Source organism: Pan troglodytes, chromosome 1 (genome assembly GCF_028858775.2).
Source record: "Pan troglodytes isolate AG18354 chromosome 1, NHGRI_mPanTro3-v2.0_pri, whole genome shotgun sequence".
NCBI lineage: Eukaryota > Metazoa > Chordata > Mammalia > Primates > Hominidae > Pan > Pan troglodytes.
Genome location: NC_072398.2, coordinates 113,252,909 through 113,266,019, shown reverse-complemented (window position 1 = coordinate 113,266,019; position 13,111 = coordinate 113,252,909). Strand labels below are relative to the sequence as shown.

At 38.5% G+C, this 13,111-nt stretch overlaps 1 protein-coding gene across 4 annotated transcripts in view; it reads right to left on the bottom strand.

Moving 5' to 3' along the window:
- Positions 1–13,111, bottom strand: part of SLC22A15 (solute carrier family 22 member 15) — a 93,219-nt gene that overhangs the window by 27,184 nt on the left and 52,924 nt on the right. For all 4 annotated transcript variants that reach the window (XR_010152677.1, XR_010152673.1, XM_001148217.6 and 1 more), the window contains 3 exons: positions 10,718–10,933; positions 6,970–7,110; positions 4,927–5,012 (listed from right to left, as the gene is read on the bottom strand). Coding sequence is in view for 2 of the 4 variants with exons in the window: in XM_001148217.6 (XP_001148217.1) it covers positions 4,927–5,012; positions 6,970–7,110; positions 10,718–10,933 (443 nt within the window). In the remaining 2 variants the exon portion in view is untranslated. The remainder of the gene's footprint in view (positions 1–4,926; positions 5,013–6,969; positions 7,111–10,717; positions 10,934–13,111) is intronic.

Below are 13,111 nucleotides of genomic sequence, written 5' to 3'. Positions count from 1 at the left end.
TGGCCTCTCTGCTTGTATTCTGCTTGTATTCTTAAGCACATGGAGTACATTTATAATAGCTGTTTTAATATTCTTGTCTCTTAATTCTATCATCTGTGCATTTTTGGTTTTGTTTCTATTGATTTTTCTTCTACTTGTGGGAGGTATTTTCCTGCTTATTTGAATGCCTGGTGATTTTGAGTGGAGGCTACACACTCAATGTGTTTTTTTTTTGTTGTTGATGTTATTTTTTGGGGTGCTGGACTTTATTGTTCCTTTAAGTCTTGTTGGTCTTTGTTCCGTGATGCAGTTAAGTTACTTGGAATCAACTGATCTTTCTGAGTTTTGTTTTTAAGCACTTTTATGGCAAAACAAACAAACAAACAAACAAAAAACCAGGGTTTTCCTAAAATGACTTTGACCTAGGATGTCTCTATCCAATGCTCTGCAACTGGCTGAAGAGAACACAAACCATTCATGGATTCAACAATCCAAGGATTGTTCTGCCTGCCACTTTCTGGTGGTCTCCCCCTGGCCTCAGTAGTTTCTTCAAATGCATGCTCAAATCAAAGACTAGGAGGTTTCTTCTGCAGACCTCTGGAGTTCTCCCTCTGTGTATCTTACTACTCTCCAGTATTTTGCTCAACAAATTCCAGACATCTTGGCTTCCCCAAGCTTCAATTTCTGTTTCTTCAATTTAGTAAGAATGCTATGATTTGTTGGGCTTCCCTTCCCTGCACTGTGGTTTGGCAACCATGTGCTAGGGCATTTTCAGAGCCTACTTTGTTTATTTTCTCCTCTCAGGGATCATTGCCTGTCCTATGCAGTCTGTTGTCCAATGTCTGAAAATCAATATTTCTTATATGTATATATTTTGTCTGGTTCTATTGTTGTTTAAAGCAAGTCAGCTGGTCTTCATCACTATCATGGCCTGAGCTTAAAGTTCCCATAGCATTTTGTTGTCAATTCTCATATAGTACTGATTTTTATTATTATTTTTGAATCCCTAATTACTCTCATTAGATTGTAAATTCTTTGAGACCAGGAACTAGATTTTGTTTATGAATAGTACCTTTTGTATCATAGACACTAGAGAAGTCAAATAAAGAAATGTGCAGACCAACATTAGGAAAAGAAATGAGATACGAAGGTTCCACTAGGGCTGAATCTAAGGACACTCCCTCACTAAGAACCGTGTTTATCATGCCATGATCTCCTACTGTTCAGATTCTCTGGCAGGACCACAACTGCCATAATCCTCATCAATGAGAGCCCAATGCCACTCTGATAACCCAGGTTCTTCAACACTGGCCAATTCCTATCAGGCCTGCACACTAAAGAGTTAAGAACTGGCTTTAATCAGGCAGCATTAATCCTCTGACTTCAGCTTCATTATTTACAACGAATACTTTGGTTCTAAAACTCTTATCTGGCCAGGCATGATGGTCATGCCTATAATCCCAGCACTTTGGAGGCCAAGGCAGGAGAATCACTTGAGACCAGGAGTTCCAGACCACCCTACAAAAATAATTTTCTTTTTAATTTAAAAATTAGCCTGGCATGGCTGGCACATGCCTGTAGTCCCAGCTACTCAGGAGACTGAGGTGGTAAGACTGCTTGAGCCCAAGAGGTCAAGGCTGCAGTGAGCTATGACCACACCATTGCAGTCCAGCCTGGGAAACAGAGTGAGACCCTGTCTCAAAACAAACCATACAAAAAAATCTCTCTAAGAGTTTGAGAAAACAGCATTCCCAAAAGAGGACTGACTTTAGAGTTGGAAAGAATCTGAATCCCGGATGTGCTACTTACTTGCTATGCAACCTTGGACGTGTTGCTTGACCAATCTGAGCTTTTGCTTCCTTATAAAATGGGGATAATATATAATACCTTCTGCATATAAAGAGAATCCAGCACTTGATTAACACTTAATAAATGGTAGCAAGTGTTCTAAGGTTAATTAGAATCCTCCACGCAAGCACAGAGTTCAGGTAAAATGTCTGATTACTAATCTGGGAAAAACATTAGTGGCCACCTGCTAATATTACTCCCAGAGGAGAACATTTACTTCAATGCCAACCAGCATGCAAATATATACTGGGCAGGACACTTCTGTCTAACAATTATAAACCAAAGGCTGAGGAATGCCAAACAATCTATTTTCTGGCTTACTGGCTATCTCTTCTAGAGATACATTGTCACAGTCTCCACGAATGCTTCTGACACAGAGAACCACAATCAAATACAGGTGCTAAAAAATAATGGTGGGTAGAGGGTCACCTGAGTTGGCAGAAAGGCAAGACTGAAGGCATGTTTGGTAAGGAAAAGTGAGGGCAAAGGAACACAAAATGCAAACAGAAAATGAGTAATCTCCAAACTAACACAAGATGCTACAGAATTTTTCAAACAGCTAGGTCATTTTCTTTATATGTACTTATTAGAACTTTTATAAATGTAGCCTAAAGCTTTGAAAAACTTGAGATTAAAAAAAGTCAACAAAATATTTTAAAGAGTAAATACAAAAGGTTTAAAGAAAGTTTAAAGAACAATTACTATTTATCTGAAAGAAGAGAAAATTCAGGCATAGCTGGAAGACTTTGCAAGCATAGAAAGGATTATACAAAAAAGGTGACCATATATTCTCTCTCTAGTGATGAATTAAATGAAAGACAATGGCTCAATGGTAGTGGAAGAGGATAATTTTAATAGTAATGGTTATTAATTATAGAAATTATTTATTAAAGTTAAATAGTAGAAATATTAAAAATAGAAATAATTTCCCTGGAAATCTTTTTTTTTTAATTGAGACAGAATTTTGCTCTTGTCACCCAGGCTGGAATACAATGGCACCATCTAGGCTCACTGCAACCTCCAGCTCCTGGGTTCAAGCAATTCTCCTGCCTCAGCCTCCCTAGTAGCTAGGATTACAGGCACCCGCCACCATGCCCAACTAATTTTTGTATTTTTAGTAGAGATGGGGTTTCACCATGTTGGCCAGGCTGGTCTCGAACTCCTGACCTCAGGTGATCCGCCCGCCTCAGCCTCCAAAGTGCTGGGATTACAGGTGTGAGCCACCATGCCCAGCTAAGAAATCGTTAAAAATAGACAATACATCCACATTTTCTAAGTATAACAGAGGTAACATGCTCCTGAGGCACATTCGTGGAGTGCCAAAGATACTCTGCTATGCTGTTTCTTATTCAGTGTCCATAAAGGGGCACAATCAACAAAGGTCCAAGCTGCTCTCTTAAAACAGATTGTAATTAAATAGAGTGGTACTTGCTGGTCTGGAGGGGAGACCATACATCTGCCTTCACCATGGATTTTTGTCTTGTTATTTATAAGAAGAGATCATTTCAAGAAAGGGCCACATGTAGAGTCCTAGGGGATAGGTTACCTGGAGTGTGCAAATAAGTGGGAGGGAAGGAAAGATATTAATTGGCCTGGCTTATGAAGGTGTGATAGGTTACAGGTGTGTTTATAGGACTAGTGACAAGTTTTTCTCTATGAGGCAATAAACAGAAAGCTGGACTATTATTGCAGCTTAAAAAAAAAACGAAACTGAATTCTCAAGGTACCTGTGCAAAACAAAATCTGCTGAATATAAAACTACAACGATTTGAAGTCCGTCACAGTCTTACCAGAAGACAAACAAAACTGAGCACCTAGTTCTACAAGTCTATGGCAGGGCAATAGCTGGGGAGTTCCTCCTCTACTTAGCATTAGCAGGGGCACCCATTTGCTTAGAGAATAGAAAATGGGCAAATTTATTCAGTTCTCTAGTTTCCATGATTCTATGAAAATCACTTTAAAGCTGTTCTAAGTATTGGGTAAACTCTAAGTAGTGAGCAAATTACACTCGAGGCTCAAGGTATAGAACTCAGGGGGCAATCAACAGCAAAGTAGATATACTGGAGGGTTATAAAACAGGGAGAATACACGGCCTTGGGGTCTTTAATGAGACACGCAGAAATGAACCACAAGAAGCAATTTACCAAAGGAGTATTTAATACCTGATATACTCTGACAAAAAATGAATTCTTCATGCATTTCCAGTAGTTATCAAAACTTTACGTCAAATCGTCTCACAATGATTGCCTACTGGAGTGCAAGCTCCATAACAGAACCCTATCAAAATCCAAAAGCCCCTAAGACAGGGCTCTTGTTATATCACATGCTCCAGCATCAGAGAGTTGTTGTGACTCACTCCTCCTTCTAGAAAATCACGGCCAAAAACACAGTTCCCAAGGCAATCACTGGCATACCTCAGGTGTGCTAGTGAAAAAAGAGATTGAAAACCAGCAATAGCTACAGAATGTCTACACAGGGGCAGTAATCAGGTTATATTAGAATGCTAAAGGGATCCTTCTTGAAGCTGTGTTTGCATAGAAAAGCTACACATATATAAAAATATCAGTTTCCTAACTAGGTGTTTTCACATTTATATAAGACTAAGAGACTATCCATTGTCACCAACAGTGAATACCATCCCCATTATTCTTGTTGTTGGAGTTCCTTGAGAGTCATGGTGGAGATGTTGAGGGGTACCAAAGCCACCTTTGAGAACCAGTGGCTCTGCTCTGCAATCTTGTGGTTGGCTGTAATGACGAGTGCAATTTGCAACCTTGGATGAAGTTTCTTTCTGTGAAGAACTAATCAGTCCTCCTCATCATCAAATAAACAACTCTAACATCACCAATACTACATCTCAGTCACCCCAGATGGTAGCTTAATAGCCTGAAAGAATTAATAGTGCACCTCTACACACATTATTCACCCAGAGAATAGCTGAAGCAAAGGAAAGAATCTGGCCCATTATATCCCACACAATTGCTAAACAATATGCAATCACAGAAATGAAGCATGCCATATGGTCATCTCTCCACTATATTATGATTCATTGTAATAAAAGTACTGTTCAAAACCCTTGTAGAAATTTGAAAGGCATACCTTTCTTTTCTGGAAGAAACATTACAATAAGACAAGCCAGTCCTCCTAGGCACAGAAATGCTGATAATGTTCGCTTCCGACCAAACCTAAACAATAGAAAGAAATTACACAGTTCTCTTAAGAACCTTATAAATTCATCTGTTTCTTCCCAACCTTCTTATTTAAAAATCTTCAGTTTCACTATATATGTTCATCTCCTCTTAAGGCTAAGTGGCAAATGTGACTGATAGGAAACTGACTAGGACTCAAAATAAATAACCACTATAAAACAAAGGGAAAGTTGCTGGATGGCAGGATTAAGTGATTTGTGTGAGAAAAGGGCATAGTATCATTCTATCTATTTCCATAAGTCCTAAGTTTCAGACACTGTTTTAAATGTTTACCATCTATTATCTTATTTAATCCTAATAAAAGTCCTGTAGGCATGTACTATTATATTCTCCATCTTTTAGAGAATGAAACTGAAACAAGGAGAATATTCTAACAGCTCCCTTTATTTTCTGGTTACCTTTTCTGGTTTCATGCAGTTTAAAGTTTTGGCATTTTTTTTAAGTCTCTCTCTCTTAAAAATACACACAGAAAAAAATTTATCAGTGGGTTAGAAATAAGTGAAATGCTATTTCATACTTTGTTGAGAGAAGCAATTTTCAAATAAAAGCCTTAGACTTGGAAGAAAGATATTAACATTAGAAAGTCTCCCTTACAACATGCTAGGTACTTTTACTAGGAACCTCAATAATTTCGATAATTTTGCCAGTGAATTTTACAATCCCTGGTTTGGGGATAAGTACGAAGGGAGGCTTAGTGAAGAAACTTGTCAAAGTCATAAAACGAACACATGGCAAAGACTAGATCTGAATTCAGGGCTGCCTGGTCACAAAGGTAGCATTCCTTCCCTCTGCTTCAGACTTCAATCCTAACTCTGGGTGGCGCTAAGAAGGTCTTGAGTGTTCTTTTCCAGGTCATTTTGCTTAATTTAACAGTCAATATGGAAGGCCTTTCAAGTAACACACACCATGCTAGGCAAGCACCAGGGATACAAAGACACATAAGATACCCCCATGGACGGCTTCCTTATAACACTTTTAAGTGGCCCCAGAGGTATGCACAGGGTGCTAGAGCAGCACAGAGGAGAGGCATCTGGCACAACTGGGGGTGCTGGGAAAGATTTCTGAATACAATACCTGATCCAGCTCTTGGATCATGATGAGAGTAAGCTGTAGCCTCTACCACAGGGATCAGCAGAGGCAACTGGGAACACTCCCTGGGAGACAAGCCTTCAATTTAACAGAATCCAAACCTGCCCTTCAAAACACTCTAGACTAAAACCTCATGACAAGGGCATTAAGCACAACACCAAAGGAATTCTGAGTTTGGCTGGAATGATGATTTCTGGAGAAAAAGAAATGGCATAATCCAACTGATTCCCAGCTCATACAGAATGGGATTTTTAGGTGGCCTGGTCAGGCACTAAGTAACAGAAGCAATCTCAAAAACTGAGGAAAGGGTGCTCTATAAAATAATGTTTAAAATCTATCTCAAAACTGTGCCCACTGAGTAGCAAAAGAAGGTTTTATCTTCTGCCTCCTCAACAAAGTAAGATGGGCCACAGAAGACAAGAAAAGTCTTTCTAGTTCCTTCAATTATTTGTCTTCTTGTAAGAACTTCTAAATATTTATTGCTAATTGGGTTTATAGAGTTTCATCTACACAGAACTAATAATCTCATCTCTGGCGACTAACAAATTACATACAGACTACTCACAAACCCTCTGATGGTAATATTCAATACTATCTTGGATTTCGATATTCAATATTGAATTTAAATCTATATAAAAACTCGTAAACATGAAACTCAAGAAATCCTGCACTAAGAAATGAATTCTAACTGTTTTTAGATGGAAAGAAACTCTAATCACCACAGAGCAATCAGCTGATACTGCATACAAAGACAACACCATATAGATACGCATGTGTATCAGAGGGCATATGTGTGTGTGTGCATTCTCTATGGTGCACTTCATATTCATCCACACTTACTCACCATTTTTGGTTAATCAAGTAGATACAGAGAGGGTAAGATGGAATCTCTATGAGGCCAGACAGGGCCAGGTTGGCATAAATACTTCCACCTAGATCACCCGCACTCAGAGTTAGGCCATAATACACCAAGCTGCACACAAACCTGCAATTGGGAGTCAAAGGATCAGGAGGTAAAAGACAAGAAGGACAACAGAAAAGTACATAAGAATTTGCCAGAGGAGATTCAAATATTCGTTCAATATAATTGCTTGATCTGCTGCAAGCAATAAGCTTGTCTCTCCTACTAATTTTTCTATTTTAATCTAAATTTCAACACTAGGAAAAAACAAAAAAATTATGGGGGTTTGGAAATAATTTGAGCTATGTCTATATGTTTTATAAATCAAATGGATGGCCAGCCCCTTAAAGAGGAAAGACATTGCATGTGCTTTCAGCAAGCATTTCTGCAATTAATAGAACACAATGACCCTATTCTTTATTTAAGGCAACAATTTATGGAACACTTGTTATAGATAGTTGTAATATTATTGAAATGATTCTAGAAAAGAACTCCCATGGAGAAAGCCAACAGAAGATGGCCTTAAGAACATGAGCTGAGAAGTGACTGGATCTTCAGTGGGTCACCTGCAGGCCCAAAATGACTGGCACTCCAATCCCCAATGATCCAGACACTTCCCATTGCAGGTTTTAACCCCATCCTGCATTCAGCAGGTGCACATGATACAGACTCCCAGAACAGGAAAGAAAAATTAAAGGTCACAGCAAAGGCAGGATCTTCTAGGAGGAACAACCGAGGAAGGGTCACTTAAAAAGCCATTAATTTATTTATGTACACCGTTCCTGAAACAAACAGGGAGCTCCTCTTGGGTGGCAGGCATAGTGCTAGGCACCAAGCCTCTCTCCTACAATCCAGGAACTAAAGAGCTGAGGAAGCCAAGTGCCAACCTAAAGATCCAAATCAGGGCTTCCTCAAACACAGTAATGGTGGTAGTAGGAACTTCTATGCCTAGGAAACTGCATTATTAAAATAAAACAAAACAAAATAGAATAGAATGAACAAAAATAAAACCCTGAAACTGGGCTTTACAAAAATATGAATATGTTTGGTAAACCACAAATTTCTATACAAGCAGTAAAACACCGAAGCTTTGTTAAGTTCATCAGGTTTTATGCTTTTGCAACGCAGTTTGATCAGTGTTTATTAAGGGGACATTCTCATTTGCTTCCCTTTAGTTTTCCTTACAGAAAGTCTAATGAGCTGTGGCTATAATGAGATCAGTCAGGAAAGGGAAAGTTTTATTTCCATCTCTGCTTAATCTCAGAAGTGGGCCAAGTACCCCAGGCCGTAGTAATGTAAGAAGAGAGAGATGTAAAGAGGAGGGACCCTCAAGCTGGAGTGGTTAGTAGTCCAGCCCTCCCTAGCAAATGAGCCAGAAGTATTATGCATGATTTCTTACTGAGATGAAGTGTTATTCATATACCAAGGACAACGGGCAGGATTGTAGCCAGGACATCACATGTAAGGATGCAAGGTGACACTGCATTGTCTGTTCTCACTGTCTCCCAGGTATCTTGCATGAAAGCAGAAGGCAAAATAAATTTAAATGCATGCAGTTTTCTAAAACGTTTTTAAAACCCCTTACACCTGCAGAAACAGCATTTACATAATGCTGTTTCCCAGTTGGTTTTCTGTGTCTGTTCTGCATTTACAATAGAAATTCCAGCCACACACACACACATACACACACACACACACACACACACACACACACAGAGAGACACCCCTATTTAAATCAAGCTGTGACAGTATCAAGTCAGGGCAAGAATAGACAAGCCAGTTCAGGACAATAGTGGAATTTAGTTCCCAGCTGGTGGTGAGAGAGAACGGTGAGAGCATGAAGCATGGAAGGCCCATTGTCCCCAGGGCTGGGCCTCTGCTCTGCAAGTTGCCTTCATCATAGAGTTGGTCATTGGGATCCATAATTACAGCTATTAAAATCATTTCAATCCTCTTTATGTCCCCCAAACAAAATCTAAAATGCTTGCATAATATTTAACAGTATATTTAGAGCATCAAATAACTATTTAAAAAGGCACTATTGTGGAAAATAACCAAAGGAACAGATGTTTAACACAGAGGTATAATTTGAATCCCCAGTTAAGGCTTTCTTGAATGACAGATCCACAGAGAAGATTTTAGAATTTTATAGCATCTTCAAAAAGAACGGCAATATGTGGAGTGACTGTCTCTATTATCACATGTTTTAACATTCTCAGCCTCAGGGAAGAAGTTTATTTGGCTGTGTAAGAAATAAAATGAACAGGGACAGTCTCCCTGGCCCTAAGTCTAGGGTTTGTTTGTTTGTTTATCCATTGAAGGCCAGAACCCAGAAGTTAATATACATGGGGAAAAAAATAAAAATAGTGAATAATCTGCAACAAGTAGGTGGTTCCTCCAAGGCAGAGGTTGACTGACTGTCTATGTGATACGCAAATGTAAAGTTTTATGGAGCCCTAAGTACCTGAACATACTTTGTAAGTATTTGCTTTTGAATAGGTAGAACCTCAAATTAGCAGCTCCTATGTTGTGTTGTCAGGTTTGGCTTTCAACGGTTTTCTTAATCTCCATGCCTCCAAGCCTCAACATTTATTATGCATCTGTGATATTCCTAGTGCTGTGATGGTTCTGTGGGGGAAAGCAGCAGTTGGTTAACATGGCCCCCAACCACACAGGTGGCAGCCACTGCTTGGGTAGAAAAAGAGTAGATGATATAGAAAAATATCTTTGCAGCTTCTTATTCTAAAGCTACTATTCTTTGTAGCTTTATACATAAGATCACTTTCATATAAAATCACTTTCCTTTATCCCTGCATGAAATGTAGGGCTCCATGCAGGCTTCATGGCAAATACATATAAGCCACGGCACAACTGTCCTTTAGGCTAGTAGGTATGATTTTGCCCAGATAACACTTATGGCACATTAGCAGTATGTACAATATCAAAACACATGTGCAATCCAAAATTGTATGCACCCATCCATTTCTCCTCTTTCTACAACTTCATTCTTTAAATGAAACCATCTTGAACCGCTGAATGCAACTTACACTCACGCTGAGAGCATTTTGAAAGGCAGGTGGGAATAAGCTAAATAACCAGAAAAATCAGGTTCAGCAAGTGCTCATCAGTTCAATCACTGATTTACATATGTGGCTTAGGGTTCATCACTTCAAACTCCTGGGGTCCATCTGTACAAGGGATCATATTTAGCCCACCTCAGTGAGTTAGTGAGTGGGAGTGCCACAGAAAATGCAGCATGGAGCACCGCAATCAGAATGTGCTAGCAAACTGCTTGATGCCAGTGCCAAAGGTAAGTATTTTTAAAGTCCTATTTAAAAACTCATCTATTTCTACCATGCTTATTTGCTTTCTTTCCTTTTTTGCAGGGGAAGGGGCAGGAAGGCTTAAATATTTATGATAAATACCTCAAAAGCAAAGATGTGCTTCTGATGTCTACTTACTCAAGCTCAGTGGACCTGCCCATCAGGCACTATCATCTGCTACTTGAGAAAGACGGGGCTGCGCAAGCAGAAAACCAGGCGCTAAGGATCAGGAGACTTGCTGTTGAGAAAACAACCTCAAGCTAACAAAAGAGGTAAAATTCCCTGTACCCTGAAGAAGGAGCAGGATATCAAGAGAACCTCGAGCAACCTTGGTTAAAGAGCAACAGAACACGCCTTAGTATAATTACCAGATGAACATCAGGATCAAAGTGTGTCCTAACAGGACCCGGTAACGAAACAGATCCAGGAAACTTCCAGTCTCCCTGCAGCTCCTGTTGGCTGGGTGTGTTAGTGAGAACGTGCACTTGAGTTTGCGGTTCCTCTTGGCAATGAGGTACAGCGCCTCTTCAGCCTCACTCAGTCGACCCTGGGAGTATAACCAACGAGGTGATTCAGGAATGAATCTGAAAGAGATGTCATTAAAGCCTGTATATTCATATAGGTACACGTGCACAGGAAGGAGACAAATCACCTACTCAGTACGTGGATTCCTGCACCACAAATGGGATTCCATGTTAGACTTAAAGTTTGACTCTCCCAATAACATATGAAAGGGTTACTTTCAACAGCATGCTAACATTAAATGGTAGTCTACTTTATCACTGAAAACCAAGAACATGCTTTACAATTGCAGTTTAAAAAGCAAACAGTATGCATTTATTTTTAAATAAATTTCAATATTTGAATTTTAATATGTTAAATATTAACATATTATTCAGTCTATAGGACTGAATAATGAAAATTCTTCATAAAGCACAGGTCAAAGATATGGCTCTAAATCCTAGCCAAGTGTTGTTTGAAAATACTGTAGAGACAATGGGTTTTTTTAAGTTCTAAAAAAGCCTCACAAAGAAGATAGAAATCTTTATTATCTCATCAGGAAAAAAAAATTTAAACTGAAATATTTTTAACATAGTGACATGTAGGAGGTAGAGATTATCTTAAGACTACACATAAAGATGAAACCAAGTTTACCAAAGCTACTTTTGAGTGTTTACTGCTTCAAAATACTCAAATCACCTGACACACTGGCTTTAATATGTCCTGAGGATATTTCCTGATCCCCCAAGACCTTAAAGAATAGAAGTTATTTCCTGACCAACTTCTAGTTACAAAACAACAGTTATTTTCTAATGTAACTACAAAGTGTTGGACAATTATATTGCCATTGATATATTCAAAGAGTTTCAAAACTTAAATATTATGTATCTTTTTGCCTCTTCCCCATTTTGCCTACACTTTCAGAGGACTTTCCAAAGACAAAACCAAGGCAGGAATATGGAAGCCTTGTTTACAAGACACAAATCAAGGCTGTTTTTTTTTTTAATCTAATTTGACATTATCTGCCTAAAATGAAACTTAGATGAATAAAACTGGCTATTTACGGTGCTTTACAGAATTCACTGTGCCTTCTAATAAGGATAGTGAATTAGGAACAAACACTACAGGATTTGGAAACTTAATGGACAGCCAGTCTGTCAACAGCCATTTATTGAGCATTTCAATTTTGTACAGAGTAATGTAATGGTGTTGAAAGGAAAGATGCTGGAAACCAAAAGGCAGGAGTTTTCCCAGGAGCTTTGCTACTGAGGAAAGGAATATTCACGCACAATATTTGACTATCAGCAAAAGCAGGAACAAAGGCCATCTATAACATCCTGAAAAATCCTTCCATTTACTTCTTCATTGCCATTTGATTATTATTACGGACAAACAAATAAATAATCAAGTAAAACATTGTTCTGTTGAAGTTAGGTCTGCAGGTTATGAGTAGGATTTATTGGCCCTATCCATAGGGGCATATAGGAGCTATTATGTAAAACCACTTGATTATGTCTAAATGAAAGAGGACTACTGTGATAAATATTGAGAGAAAATATATGATAATAAAAATTAATTATTTTGGGGAGGATTGGGAGGAATAAAAAAGAAACAACAGAAAATACGTCAAAATATTCACAGTCATTATCTTTGGGTTATATGTCATTTTCTCCTACCCTTAGCCTCTCTGTGTTTTCAAAATTGTTTATAAGCAATAAAAATTACTTTTAAAACTTTATAAATCATTTTAAAGCTGGTATTTGAGAGACACGAAGGCTTTAGAAATTCGGCTCTGAGTTAATAAAACTATTTCTACCTGGCAAAGGGTTTATCTTGATCATGAAAACTTACGGTCTTATATTTCTTTGCATTTTGAGAGGCCAATAAGCTTGCTTCTAAAGAGGGTCACCTAGTTGCCAGTGGACAGATTTGGAAACAGAGTTCCAACACACGCAGATTATACGTACAAAACAGTAAGACACGTTTTTAAAAGAAAGAGCAGGCCTTTGAACATGCCGTCCTCTACATAGCAGCAGGGTCATCTGTGCCGTGGGCTCCTTTGAAAGCTAAAATGCTAATTTAACAATGTTGCCCAACTCAAAACCGCTCCATGAATATCATTAAAGGTGGCAAATCTTTGTAAATTAAGGGGACCCTGGTTTTCAGAAAAAAAGTAAATCTACTGAAATTGAAGTATTGTGAAAATAAGGAATTTTTAAGCTAGGTAAAAATGTTTCTGGTAAACAAATAAGGTATATAAT